At 35.7% G+C, this 16,065-nt stretch overlaps 1 protein-coding gene and 1 long non-coding RNA gene across 7 annotated transcripts in view; one reads left to right on the top strand and one right to left on the bottom strand.

Annotated features, from left to right (window-relative positions):
- LOC145686137 (uncharacterized) overlaps positions 1-13,347 on the bottom strand; it is a 41,178-nt gene extending 27,831 nt beyond the window's left edge. For both annotated transcript variants that reach the window (XR_014131520.1, XM_081759125.1), the window contains exons 1-2: positions 13,253-13,347; positions 1,607-1,748 (exon numbers count right to left, since the gene is read on the bottom strand). Coding sequence is in view for 1 of the 2 variants with exons in the window: in XM_081759125.1 (XP_081615251.1) it covers positions 1,607-1,746 (140 nt within the window). In the remaining variant the exon portion in view is untranslated. The remainder of the gene's footprint in view (positions 1-1,606; positions 1,749-13,252) is intronic.
- Positions 1-16,065, top strand: part of LOC145686138 (uncharacterized) — a 208,653-nt gene that overhangs the window by 9,573 nt on the left and 183,015 nt on the right. The gene's annotated exons all lie outside the window — the stretch shown is intronic.

Raw genomic sequence — 16,065 nt, 5'->3', positions numbered from 1 at the left:
AACTACCTTTTAAAATAATGAAACAACCTTACTTAAAATTGCACATTCACATGCAAAAATCTCTTTCACTTATTGTCATATTTTAACGTAAAAGACCGGTTCTCTGATTAAAAGATTATAACATAAAAATACACAATAATAATAAAATAAAGATAAGCAGCTAGAACCCTTGTCATAAAGTTAAAACAGTTTAATTTTTGTAAGAAATGCTCTGATATTTATCCAACATATGTTCATTTTAAATTGTAAGACATTTTCATCCTTCTTAGTATTTCACGTTTTAAGTTTAATGCAACCATGTCGATCGATTCCTAACACTACAAGTCGGCACTCTTATTCCTATATTTTCTAGGCAATATTCGCTACTATATTTATTATCCAATACCATTTGAATAAAGTATTTATCCATAAAATTTCTTCTTTCTGCTAGAGATTGAAGTCCCCAAAAAGTTAAACAATATTCATCTCGTGTGAATAGTAGTTCTTTTTCATTTTATAACATAGTAGTCGTATAAAACATTTCTGTACTGCTTCGAGTTTGTTAATAAGTATATTAGACAAACTGTTCCAAACGACTGAACCAAATTCCAATTTAGACCTAACAAGTGTCTTATATAAGTACACATAAGAACTACCATTTATAAAATCAGGCCACTGATAAAATATAAAACCTATTTTTTTCTTGCTGATTGCACTATGTCATTTATGTGATTAGCAAATTTTAATTGTCTGTCATACAAAATACCGAGATTTTTAATTTGCTGAACTTTGTCTATTGTTACTCCATTAATTTTATACTTGCTAACAAAATATTGAGTTTTATTAGTGAATGTCATATGTTTAGTTTTCTCAGAGTTGATCATTAATAAATTATTTTCACACCAATGATTTACTGTATCTAAATCTTTTATGCAGCAGATAATTATCATACTCGTTATTAACTACTCTAAAAAGCTTTATATCATCTGCGTATTCGACTTTTCCTGGTAAATCATTGATAAATATAGAAAAAAGAAGTTGCCCCATGGGAGATCCTTGAGGTATCCCCTTCCCTATTTGACCTTGACTAGATTTTACATTCCCTATCTTTACTTTAAAAGTTCTATTTGATAAGTAACTTTCAAAAAAAAAATATATATATATATATATATATATATATATATATATGACAATGATAGGCCAATGTTTGATAACTTACTTAGAAGTAATTTGTGATCAATGGAATCAAAGGTCTTTGACATATCGATATATATAACATCTACCTGTAAATTACTTTTTAGTGCAAATATGTAAAATCAGTAAAATGGATAAGATTTGTTGCAATTGATCTACCTTTATAGAAACCATGTTGCGTATCACTTAAGATATTCTTTACATTAAAATATAAATGTTTGTGACCAATTATTTCAAATATCTTAGAGAAAACACTTAATAAACTTATAGGCCTATAATTTTTAACGTCATTTTATTCACCATGTTTGTATATTGGCACTACATATAATAATAATAATAATAATAATAATAATAATAATAATAATAATAATCAGCTAACATTCTCTTGCAGACTGATAAAGATTACTTTATGTATTTATAACCACTAACTTACAATTCATCTTCTTGTTGACTATTTTCCGGAACTTCAACAAAAGTCCCTTCCCAGCCCTGGTTGTACCAAAAGTTATCTTCGGGTTGGTTTTCGGCACTGGCAAGAGGATTAGCACCCCGTATTATTCTTCTTTCACTCATTTCTAGAAAAGAAAGAAAGAAAGATACTATACAACCGCATGTCTTTTTAATAAATTTTAATAATGTCCGGGTCACCAATTTTGTTACTTTTTCTAGGTTTTTTGTTTGAGTTTAAGAATCTAAGCTCCAAGCTCGAATGTATTCTACTTTCTGACAATACGTGATATGTATAAAAGTAAGATCTTACTCTTTGCTCAAGATTTTACGATTAATCTCAAGCTTGCACGGATAAAATGCGAGAAAATGTGACGTCATTTGAGTTTAATTTCAGGCACCTGAGTAAATGCTCGGAACTTGCGAATCACACTGTGATTTCTTTTCGTATGCATAAAGTTGAGTATAATCTCAACTAGCTGAGATTAGTCTACAAATTTCATCAACTATCTCAGTACCTGCCTCATAGTGTGTGAGATTGGATCGAAATGGTTGAATTTATGGATGTGGAGCCAAGAAGAAAAGTGTATAAAGTTCGGAGAGACTCTGGCCTATACACGTCTATATAGATTTAAAAAATAAGATGTACAATGGATGACACATTTTCTCGGGGATTTACTAGAAACAAAACGTGGGGCTCTGAATAATGAGAAGATGAGTTTCCTACGTTATATTGGAGACCCTTGCTTCAAACTGGCATTGTAGTAGGTGCTGCCGTTTATCAGTCCACAGTATCAAGAACTATATGGGAAGTTATGGTAAAAATTAAAAGAAAAGCTGAACAACGGGTAAAATCCCTCTCAACGTTGTGACTGCGTGTTTCGCTGCATTTGTTCGTCGTTCACAACAGTACATCTCAAATGAACAATGTATGAGATACTTGTTACCTTTATGAGTTTCCCTGTTAATACTGTACAATGTTTGTTGCAGAATAATTTAAGCTGGAACAGCTGGAGAAACAGCGCAGTACCTAGAATGGCTAAACCTATCACGTTGCACTCTCAATGATAAATAATTGAACTGATTTTGAGTTTAACGTCCCGCTCAGCAGCGAGGCTATATGAGACGTGGACTACTGATTAACGTTGAATTCGAACCACATTAGCTCTCGTCGGGAACCGAACCCGGGTCTCCCACGCCATAGGCACGTACGCTAATCGCTTAGCCACGAAGGAGCTCACTCAGTGATAAATAAATACATGATAATGCAGCGAAAAACTACTTATTGTTCTTTAGCATTTTATAGTGGACACCATCTTTGGGTCACCGGTGCCCCGTGCACTTTCGATTTCAATATGTGCGTTCTGGTATTCTCTGTGTGTGATTAAATGTAACATTTTATGAGGAACAAGATTACACTTGATCACTTTTTCTATCTCTTATAATTTTGGAGCTTTTTTTTTTCCTCCCATTTTTTAACCTCTTCTAGATGTTTTCGGGAAACCGAGATAGCCATTTTTTGTAAATCCCCGGAAACTCCTACTATTGTTTTCATTTTGTTTCCCTGTCATACATGCAAAAGTGTTTCCTTTTTCATGCTATTCAATATAAATTGTCTCCTAAATATTGAAACAGCGCTGCGACCGTAGAGTGGTAAGAAGTTGGTCGTCACTATTTTATATTGCTGGAATATTCAAATGAAAGTAGCCGTAGTTTAATCCATCTAATAAATAACGATCTAATTTTAATTTTACTGATGTTTTCACTTGCTGCACACCTGTGAATTCCTGATTCAGAGAAGGAAAGGAAATAAACATCCCCGCCTTCATGAAATGATTTTTCTATGAAATCTGATCAAAACCAAGTTCATATAAGACGAAACTGCATGTCACAGTGAGAACAATCTTTTTCGCCATTCGTTCTTTTTATACATACGAATTACGAGTAAGAACTGACTTGCAGATTAATCTCCTTCCAGAGGTGAGATTCTACTCATTAGTGCTTATTCATCTTTATGCATATCACTCAATGTGAAACGAATAATAATCCAAATATAATGTACTTCTGGCCTGTCAATGATGCTTTGTTTCTATATCGAATGATATAGTAAATCAATTACATACATTACAAGATTTCAAGAGCGTACATTGCAAATTCTCACTCACTGTGGAAAAGACAGAAGAGGTACTATTTACGGATATAATAATAAGTTTTTTACTAAGGTGTACAGTAAATCCATATCAGGAACTAAATATATTCATAAGAATGCACCGCACTCTTTGGAAATGAAAGCAATTATTATTTGGAAACAGATCATTCTATAATCGAATCTAAAAGACGAAAAAAAGAAGAGTGTTCCAACACAAATAAAATGTTTATTGTAACAAGGAACAAAGTCACTAAAATAGGACTTAGCTAAAGAAGATATCTTAGGAGAACAGAAGAAAATTCACAAAAGTATGTATACTAATTTTTCCGGTCATTTCCAATCATTCCCTAAATTTTTTCAGCACATACATTTAGATAAGGATATTTTTCGTTCGTTTGTTAGTTGAAATTTAGGCCCTTTTTCAACATCAACGCTACATGAGCCGTGGACCTACAGTTTAAGGTGGAATCTGAACCACAGTTTTGCGTTTAAATTTTGGCGAATCGAACCCGGAACCACGTATACCAAAGGCGCGGCTGCTAGCTACTAGACCAACAGGAAGGGCTAGAACAAGTCTTCAGAAATGTACCACGTTACTTACAAATATACAGACAGTAAACTATATAGGACTGATCAAACGGAATATTAGCACTAAGTTAAGCATTAATCTTTAAAGATTCAAGATATTTAAACTCAGTTTAAAAAAAAACTAGTTACGTCATATTACGCAAGTCCAATTTATCCTTGGCGATGATTTAGCTTAAATAATTCAACAACTACCAACGAGTCATGTTACATAATAGAAATAAGGATTCACCATGTACAAAAATGAGTTTAGTAACAGCGCGAAAACTTTAAGAAAAAAAAATAAAATAAAATAAAGACAAATTAATTTGTTTCCCACTGTGCCCAGGACTATTATTTAGAGTGCAGGAAACTACACAAAAATATGGATTCAAAGTCGCAATCAAATAAATAAATAAATAAATAAATAAAGAGAAGTTACTATTAGGTTACCTATGTGGGTGCGAATGTAAATTCGGGCACATAAAGTTCGGAACAGGCTTAAAGGACTTTTACCCCAGCCACTGCTTCTTTTCACCCCCACAACCCTCGGTTAGGATATAAGCTGTCACTGCTCTCAATATTGCTGTACGTCTGTACAAAGAAGGAAAAGACACCAAACAAATCACTCGCAAAAGTATACAGAATCTGTCACTCAATATATTTTCTCACGCAAGCTGACAAAGTATTAAATCAGAAGGAAAGAAGTCGAGGCAAAATTGGTTTTTAGCCAGAAGGAAAACTATATCTCAACCATGTGTCGGAAGACTAGTAGGGGTTGAGTGGGGTTAACAGGGTTTTTAGAATTTCTACAAAAAAAAAAAAAAAAAAAAAAAAACCTCTCTGTTTCTGTCCCAGTCTTATGTAATTGTAACCAAACATATATCGGTATGAAAGAAATTTAGACACTAAGATTATGGAACACATAAGGAATCCCGAAAACAACAATCAACCAGTAATAAGAATTATCAAAACATTAGTGATTCCAAACATTCCATCAAAGGTGTAAAAATATCACATAGAACCATCCGTTGAAAGATCGGTATACAAATTTTATTTCATCAGAACAAAAGATCCAAAATAGAGCTTAGACAAAGTAAAGTAAAGTGAAAAAAAATTATTACAAAAAAATTTCAATGCAAAAACTCTTATAAGAACTTCACTTAATACAATATTACAAAACTAAACTATAGTAAGAAACAATCACTAGAAAACTAAAACAAATCAAGGTATGTCAACATTGAATGCTAGCGTGAATTTAAGATGACAGGTACTTTTTGCTGATATTTACAACATGTTAAAAATTTTCCTTATCAAATTTTGATAATTATAACAATGCAAATTCACTTTAGGTACACTTCATAGGTTAGCTAAAGAACACAGTCAGGTTTATGTAACAAGCTACTGTTCAATTGACTTCTGAGGAAATGGCCTGTAGACGGCCGTATAATTGTCCTGAAATCATCGCCAAAGATAAATTCAACTTACGAAATACAAAGTAACTTTACTCTTCATCAGAGACTGTGCGCAAAAATGCGAATCATAACGTAAAATTATGAAATTAACACTGACAATATCCTTGTGTGCGTAGTACTACAAAGATGAACCATTTATCTTGATACGTCCTTGCAAAATTTTAGCGTTTTGTCTCCATTAGTTTAAAACGTACATCATGCAGATATCTGCAGGAAGACATTCTCTGGCATACACTGTGATACCATGAGATTACCAGTGTTGCCAACCCACCATAAAGCCCTATTTTTTCAAATAGCACTATGTCAGGTTATTACATATCTCAAACCTACATGTAAATTGAAAACATGCAATATCACTTTTTTATGCAGTGTTGCAAACTAAAGGCGCTACAGTATCACATAAATCGAAAATATAACCCAATTCTGGAGGGTTCTATAATAGTAAAAACGGAAGTAAGACAGTGTAATGCACAGCCAAAGCACCCTAAAGTTAAATAGTAGGATGATCATATCACATATTTCAAGCAAGTAAAAACATAGTTACAAGGAACTGGAAATTTGACTTTTTTCAAAGAACTTTATTAAAAAAAAAAAAAAAAATGCATCATATTGAACTGCATACATGGTTTTCTATAGGCATAAAGATCATAACGCCGTTTACAGCAATTTGATATTATTCTAAAAATATTTCGTAGCGCGGGCTTTCTGTAAGCGTACTTCAAATTCAATTCCCTATACAGGAACTTGCCTCGAATAAAAATGTTAATCATGGTTCGGATCCCCCCCCCCCCCACAGCACTCGACCCGTCTGAGGTGCGCATGGTCCCGGGTTCGATTACAAGAGGGAAACCACAAAATACATTTTTACACTCATTCACTTTCATCGATCATCTGTCTGTTTTAGCGGAGATGGGGCGTTAAATTAAAAAATATAAAATAAAATAAAAATCGTCCTGTCTGATTAGCCTTGATGTTAAAAGTAGATTTTTAAACCACAACAATCAAAACTCGAAAGCAAGGTGACACAGTGATAGACAGCTTATCTTTGGTGCGATGGATCCCCGGTTCGATACCAAACCATGTTAATTTTGTGATGAACAACAGCGTGTTCGTGGATTTTCTCCAAGTTCTCCCGTTTCCTCCCACATTCTAATCTCACCAGTTTTTTATCATTCATTTTCATTATTAATCATCCGTCTCATTTGGCCTACATAGCATAATTATAGAACGTAACTTAGAAAATACATTTCATTTCTAAAGTCCTGACGTTTAGCCCACTAAAGGCTTGGCCAGTCAGTTTTCAGTTGGCTAATGTGTGGCCAGCATTTCAGCCCCTATCACTGTTATTTTCTAGTCCAGGATTCCATGTTGCTTAATTTACAAAGATTTCAAATTATCTTATGCAGTGATAATTTCAGAGAGTGCCCCAGGAACACGCTTCTGCTGAGCCACGAAATATCTCCAGCACCATACATCTGTTTATGCACAAAGTGGGTTTCAAATATATTCACAGTAGCTACTACTTTTCACCCTCCTGAAATGAAAGTTCCCTCCCTGGAAAGAAATCTGAAATCTAGGTCATCAATTATTTAAGTTATATCTTTATATTAGCCTGAATGACAAATGATAATAAAAAGAAATAAAAATAAAAAAAGTCCAGTGACCGATATAAATTTGAAAATCACGGTTTCCCTTGCGCTAAAACAATCTACAGTGAGATCTTGGTTTGATTGTTGAAGTTTAGCGTTCCTTTTCCACAGTGAGGCTATGTGAGACATGGACTGAGACATGGACCTATAGTCTAAGACGAATCCGAACCAGACTTTCTTCCAGAAAATTTCGTCCGCGGGCATAATCAAAATGTGACGGAATCGCACTAGAGTACTATTAGCTGATGAACGTACCCTGCACAAGAATGACATGTGTAATCACAATTACCACAGCTCCAGTGAAGCAAAGCCCTCCGGAAATATACCTGGATATAAACACTGGACTGAACCACCTTAATACACTCAATGCTGACCACCAAAGCAGCACACAGTAACCCAATGCTCCAAAGGTACACGCATTACCAATTGAATCGGTGAGTAGAAAAAGGAGAACATTCCCCAACATCTTACTTTCGGGAAACTACAAAAAACTATTTATTGAGAAATCTGTTGCTCTGATATGATTGTGTTGCATTATAAACTTGTAGTATATGCTAAGGGTTATTATTTGCCACAAAGAAAAAACATTTAAATATTTTATATTTCCGGCTACACAGGAAATTTGTTTGCGGAATATTCTCCTTTTTCCCCGCAAGAGAAAAATGTTCCCAAAAGAGGATACAAAATATACAGAAAAGCCAATGTTATTTCTAAACACATGGTTGAAAACCGTCAACTCATTAACACATAATACATTTAGTGCAAAACTTATTTAAATTGAAAGTTTCAAGCCAATATTAGTGACATTTTCTAAAAAGAAATGAAAAGGTATTTATAACATCAGTTTAGATGCAATAGAAAAAGTAGAAAATGTATAGTAAATGCATTTAGAGTAAAGTTTGTTTAAACAAAACACCTTTGTATCTGCTCATTATCAATATCACTACTAGCATCTTCAGAAACTGGCAACTATATGATATTGTTATAGAAATCTTGATACTTCTCCGGCACGTAATGCTTAACTTTTTCAATGTCTATGAGCTTCTTTGGAGAATTTTTTTTATACAGCCTTTAGTTTCACTATTGTACACAAGATGTCGATATTGACTAATAGAAAACTTCTCACCTTTTTTCTCAATATCTGTTGTAGTCTTCTTAAAATGGTAAGGCCACCAATCCTCATGATAAGCTAATGATATCATTTTTGACACTGCTTACCTAAAACTGTGGAAAAGTCTTTTTGGCTGCTTTAATGATGTCTGCACATTGTTTTCGTGTATAAACGCGATCACACCTTTTTATTGTCCTGTTAATAACTGAGAAGTTTCGATCACAGCAACGGCGCCCGTCAGGGGGGCAAGGTGGAGCGTTCGCCCACACCAAGATAAATTTATACTTGCGAATATCGGAAACCCAATACAATTTTTACATTAGTTACAGCAAACTTTGAAACTATATTTGAAACATACTTGCCCCCCTTGGAAACCACAACATGGGCGCCCTTGGATCACAGGGCAAAAAGCTGTGGCCCCGGATTTGAAAATAATGACTAACCACTTTAAATCTATCATTCATGGTTAGGCCCAAAAGTAATCTGCTGAGGATGTGGTTCCGGTTCTGGCCCCCATAAGCATCGCTAAATATATACAGTTCTGTAACTTCATCTGGGATGTTATTAATGAAACTGTAAATGAATGAAGATACTTCATTAGGGCCTTTCTTCGGCTCCCCTTCAGTATATGTAAAGAATATGTCTACTGATTTCTGTCTTCTCATATCGTGGATATTAAAAACGTAAAACCAAAGTTGTCGTAAATGGAATATTTCCTGAACAGAAATGAACGATAGGGAAAGATTCTGCATATAGTCAAATGTTATGGCCATAACGTCATTTCTACTTTTACAGATGTCACTGACTTCCTTGAATTTACAGTAAAATTTGTTTGCCCACCTTTTATGGACAAGTAATTCTGCTACAGAAACTCTTTTTGCTATAACACTAAGAGTTATATATTTTAATTTCTTCCTTAAATCTTCACATGTGGGACACACATTCACTTGTGGACGTCTAAATCAGTAACCATAATTTTTACGAAAATAACGCAATAATACTCATATTTAACAACTGCTTTTAACTCTGTGTATTTTTCTACAAACAGTCCATGCATCATTTTCATTTTTAAGTCAGATTGTAAATACGTAATGGGCAGGCCCGTATCCAGGGGAGTCTAGGAGGCCGGGCCTCCCTAAATTTTTGCTTGCCCCCTCTACAATTTTCACGGTAGGCTTGCAAACGAACTATAATATGGTGATGAACTATAATATTGTTGGATCGGGCCCCCCCTAACTTCAGCCGCCCCCCCCCTAAATTTTTGGGCTGGCTACCGGCCTGGCAATGAGCTGAGAGGTGTAATGTAAAACCTTTGCGAGGAACGAGGCAATAAGCTCATCTTATTTATTCAAAACTATGGCATCTAACGTATCTCCCCGGTTAATGTGTACCTCTCTTATTCTCTGGTTTCTGGTTTGTTTCTACTAGCTTAGTTAAACGTTCAACAGTTTTGTTAGATTTAATGGCATGAAGCGCCATGTACGCTTTGCGACAGATCTCTATTCTAGTATTATATTTCATTGAAAAATATTTAAAAGATCAAGTATTACGGTTAGATTTAGTTGTCAAAGGACGATGACGTACATCATGCCGTTCAATTAAGCCTACAAGATACGTATTTCGTATACGTTCGTCCTTAGGACGTCCACAGAAAAGAACACTTATAATACATCCTTTTTCTTCAGTAAACTTTTCCGTACATTTTTTGCGACAATTACAATCATTATCTGTTAATCTTGCTTCCACTAAATGTCCCTTACTTGCCACAAACTCTTCTCCGCGTTGTCTAGCTTGTTTTCCAATTTCTTTGATATGCTGGTCTTTATTGCGTTTACTCTTTTTCCTTTTAGGTTCATACCAAGGGCGCCCATGTTGTGGTTTCCAAGGGGGGAGCAAGTATAAGCGATATTTGAAAAATAGTTTCAAATTTTGTTGTAACTAATGTAAAAATTCTATTGGATTTTCGATATTCTGAAGTACAATTTCCTCTAGGGGGCGAGCGCCCGCTCTTCCCCCCCCCGTGATGGGCGCCCTTGGTTCATACATATTATCCTCTGACGAAGACATTGTTGAGAGACAAGTTTACAGAATACTTCAAGGCACTAGAATATTATTTTGCAATGTTCACAACACATTCCGCGACTGATGTGTAAGCCTACCTGTGACTGGCGCAGCATCTAGTGGCCGATCAGGGAATTACTGGTATTGCGTGGAAAAAGGAGAATCTTCCAGGAATGTTCTCGTTCTTCCACTCAGCGTAAATTTCAAAGCAATATCTAACAATGGATTATGACAGTAACATTTTCTTTTTATGTTCATTCTATGTATTTACGGATAGAGAACAAAATGGCTATTTCAGTCTGTTTTCGTTATTTTTTGGAATATTCTCCTTTTTCTTCTCACCGATTCAATTGGACCAGCAGGACACGTATGCTTTCATTTACCACAGTTTATTTAGACGAGAATTTATTACATTTGTTAAGTTTTCCTTCATTCTGTTATGAAATAATTCCATCCGCGATTTGAAATTTTTTCCGACGGAGAAGATTCGAATAAAGTAATGCCTGGCTTCCAAACATGAATAAACAACCATTCTGCGTTATGGAAAAGTGATCCCGTTACATGCACAGTTTAGTGATATTGTTGTTCTGCACTTCGTTGCCGTTTCTAGCAAAATTTTGAAAGTTTACCGTGTAATTTACTCGTTTGTGTGCTTGATAATATGTAAGGAAAGAGGATTTTTTTTTAAATAATCGGTTATAAATATGGAACTATTTCGTAAGCGGTAAGAACTACTTGGCACAAGGTTACCGCATAGTTGGATTGTGGAAAAGTAACGAGAATTTGTATTCTGAAAATGGCTACAGATATACAGAGACGTTACCCTGTATGTGAGCCAACACTAACAGGATTTGTGAAACATTACGGTAATAATGAGGAAAATCATCTAAAAATGTGTGAATGTCATAGATTAATAAATTGCAGGTGGAAAAAGTTATACTTTTCATTGTAACGGTTAAGTCGCATAGTGAAATGTGCAACTGGCGGAAGGCAGCAACGAAGGGATTTTTTTTTTTTTTTTTTTTTTTTTTTTTTTTTTTTTTTTTTTAGCATGCTCATTTATGTTTGGCCTAATCTTCCTAACCTAATGATTTCTGTTGAAAACCAGGCAGAAGACTAACTTCAAAAAATTATCTCTGGCCTAACCTAACATAACCTTACGCTTCTTGTCAACAAAACCCAGTTAGATAACCATCTTTGGAATAAATGCCTTACCAGTTTTGCAATTGTTTACTTATACGCAAATTCATTGGTACCATGATTTTATTTATTTACTTATTTTTAAGAAAGAACACGAGAAAGAAAATCTGGGAAACAGGAAAACTGTAACGCTCATCGCCTTTTTTTCGCCCAGCCATAAGTAAGCACCAGTAGTGACTTTGGTGACGTTCCCCACCAACCACGATGTGTCGGCATGGGACAGCAACTGTACATACGGATAACGTACGAAGTATACTGAGTAATTCTTGAGGAACACTTTCTAAGTAGTAATAGTAAATTTCCTGAAAAACAACAAAATTCTAATGTTTTACAGGTGCTGCTTTGCTTTTGGCGAACCACATTTTGGAAGATTTACAGGTAAAATTCAACACTTTGCATGAAAAGACATTTATAAAGAAAAAAATTCTGCAAGTGATTGAATGAAATACGAAGTAATACAACAATATTTTATGTTTGCAAGTGTAGGATTACTAGTGCAAAACATTACAAGTGCTTTACGATAGATAAAATAAGTGAGTGCATATGAAAGATGACTTTATTAGAAACTATTTTCCACCGGTGATGTATTTCTGCACAGTGTACAGAAGCTATTTTATGTTTACAAGTGAAGCGCTACTAATATGAAACCATGACAAGTGCTTTCGGAACTCGTATCATTGTCAAAACCGACTCGTTTTCACTAACCTCGCTTATGGGAGGGGGTAAACCCACCTTCGCTAATGCGCCTGCTCTCTTCGGACGCACCCCATAACTCACGCTCGGGCAACCCAGTTTTGTCCTTCCCTGACTCGGTTAGACAACATTCGTGCTTTTAGTGACCCTCTAGCACAGGATGTTTTGTTTATTGTACTATAATTTTCATGCATACATCCGGATGCCGTATTTATACGCAAATCATAAAAGAATTGTAATTTTTCAACAACTGCTTATTATAGCCCCCTTGAATTTTAACTATGCCATATGAGATACTTTCATGTCATCCACCGCATATAATTTATGGGCAAGAGTGCACTTTATGCATAGCAATTGATTTTGCAACGCTGTTGACATGGCGCAAGGTAGGAATAAGTAGCATAAGGTCGGGTTAACTTAGGGTTAGGGAAGTTTGGACACATTTTGTTAAAATTAACCGAGTGTAATTGCTTGTATTGCTATTTACGCTATCGGTTCCTATGAATGTTCTGCACAATGTGCACTCTTACCCATTTATGAAACAATAAGAAAATTAGTGAAAAAATTCTAATTTTTCAACAACTATTTTAAGTGGTGCGCCGAAAGAAAAGCTGGACGGTTTTTAAGCCTGAAAACACTGGACCTACTCTGAGACCCAAATAACTAAAAAGAAAGAAATAAAACTATATTTGTAGCCATAATATAGTGCAAAAGATATTTTAAACTTCACCTAGTCGAAGAAAAACAAGCGAACACACACAAAAAAAAACACTACAGACTCAAATTTCTTCTGCTGCTGCTCAGTGTTGCCAACAACCTCTGAAGAAAATAGGCTACATGGCATTCAGAAAAAAGCTTTTTGACGCAAAAAATGGCTAGATTTTGAACTGCTAACCTATAAACCAAATTGTAGATTTTAAAACCGTTTTTTGTATGTAGGTTATAGTAAAATTTGAAATGTTGAATTTTATTCCTTGAAGAGCAACAAACAACATACAGGACTTTAAATTACAATAAAACCCATAAGCAACTCCTGATGTGAAAGTCAACACCTCGCCCATCTTAGCCACAAAATCCAGCCACAAAACTAAGGACGTTCAAGGTCATCCACACAACACACAAGGTTGCAAGCACTACAAAGTTAAAATGTAGAAAAATAAAAATCCCATAGCAAGCTTACTCCACGCTCAAAAGGACCCATGCAATCATCATCCCTATCATCCCTTTACATAATATACAAAATTTTGTGTGCTAAATGCCATGGTATCAATACCACAAGACATAAACGGAATGGTTCAAATTTACAAAAACTTTTGTGGCCAGGGTCGTGCACGTTCACTAGCGGGTCAGGACCCATGCGATCATCATCCCTATCATCACTTTACTTACTATACAAAAAATTGTGCTGTAAAATGTCGTGGTATCAATACCACAACACATAAACGAAATGGTTCAAATTTACAAAAACTTTTGTGGCCAGGGTCCTGCACGTTCACTAGCGGGTCAGAACCCATGCGATCATCATCCCTATCATCACTTTACTTACTATACAAAAATTTGTGCTGTAAAATGTCGTGGTATCAATACCACAACACATAAACGAAATGGTTCAAATTTACAAAAACTTTTGTGGCCAGGGTCGTGCACGTTCACTAGCGGGTCAGAACCCATGCGATCATCATCCCTAACATCCCTTTACTTACTATACAAAAATTTGTGCTGTAAAATGTCGTGGTATCAATACCACAACACATAAACGAAATGGTTCAAATTTACAAAAACTTTTGTGGCCAGGGTCGTGCACGTTCACTAGCGGGTCAGGACCCATGCGATCATCATCCCTATCATCCCTTTACTTACTATACAAAAATTTGTGCTGTAAAATGTCGTGGTATCAATACCACAACACATAAACGAAATGGTTCAAATTTACAAAAACTTTTGTGGCGAGGGTCCTGCACGTTCACTAGCGGGTCAGGACCCATGCGATCATCATCCCTATCATCACTTTACTTACTATACAAAAATTTGTGCTGTAAAATGTCGTGGTATCAATACCACAACACATAAACGAAATGGTTCAAATTTACAAAAACTTTTGTGGCCAGGGTCGTGCACGTTCACTAGCGGGTCAGAACCCATGCGATCATCATCCCTATCATCCCTTTACTTACTATACAAAAATTTGTGCTGTAAAATGTCGTGGTATCAATACCACAACACATAAACGAAATGGTTCAAATTTACAAAAACTTTTGTGGCCAGGGTCGTGCACGTTCACTAGCGGGTCAGGACCCATGCGATCATCATCCCTATCATCCCTTTACTTACTATACAAAAATTTGTGCTGTAAAATGTCGTGGTATCAATACGACAACACATAAACGAAATGGTTCAAATTTACAAAAACTTTTGTGGCCAGGGTCGTGCACGTTCACTAGCGGGTCAGAACCCATGCGATCATCATCCCTATCATCACTTTACTTACTATACAAAAATTTGTGCTGTAAAATGTCGTGGTATCAATACCACAACACATAAACGAAATGGTTCAAATTTACAAAAATTTTGTGGCAAGGGTCGTGCACGTTCACTAGCAGGTCAGGACCCATGCGATCATCATCCCTATCATCCCTTTACTTACTATACAAAAAATTGTGCTGTAAAATGTCGTGGTATCAATACCACAACACATAAAAAAAATGGTTCAAATTTACAAAAACTTTTGTGGCCAGGGTCGTGCACGTTCACTAGCGGGTCAGGACCCATGCGATCATCATCCCTATCATCCCTTTACATACTATACAAAAACTTCTGCTGTAAAATGTCGTGGTATCAATACGACAACACATAAACGAAATGGTTCAAATTTACAAAAACTTTTGTGGCCAGGGTCGTGCACGTTCACTAGCGGGTCAGGACCCATGCGATCATCATCCCTATCATCCCTTTACTTACTATACAAAAATTTGTGCTGTAAAATGTCGTGGTATCAATACGACAACATAAACGAAATGGTTCAAATTTACAAAAACTTTTGTGGCCAGGGTCGTGCACGTTCACTAGCGGGTCAGGACCCATGCGATCATCATCCCTATCATCCCTTTACATACTATACAAAAACTTCTGCTGTAAAATGTCGCGGTATCAATACCACAACACAAACGAAATGGTTCAAATTTTTTAAAAAACATTTGTGACCAGGGCCGTGCACGTTCACTAGCGGGTCAGGACGCATGCGATCATCATCCCTATCATCCCTTTACTTACTATACAAAAAATTGTGCTGTAAAATGTCGTGGTATCAATACCACAACACATAAAAGAAATGGTTCAAATTTACAAAAACTTTTGTGGCCAGGGTCGTGCACGTTCACTAGCGGGTCAGGACCCATGCGATCATCATCCCTATCATCACTTTACTTACTATACAAAAATTTGTGCTGTAAAATGTCGTGGTATCAATACCACAACACATAAACGAAATGGTTCAAATTTACAAAAACTTTTGTGGCCAGGGTCGTGCACGTTCACTAGCGGGTC

This window comes from Thermobia domestica, chromosome 5, assembly GCF_964235325.1.
Source record: "Thermobia domestica chromosome 5, izTheDome1.hap1.1, whole genome shotgun sequence".
NCBI classification, from domain to species: domain Eukaryota; kingdom Metazoa; phylum Arthropoda; class Insecta; order Zygentoma; family Lepismatidae; genus Thermobia; species Thermobia domestica.
This window is presented reverse-complemented; position numbering and strand designations above follow the sequence as displayed.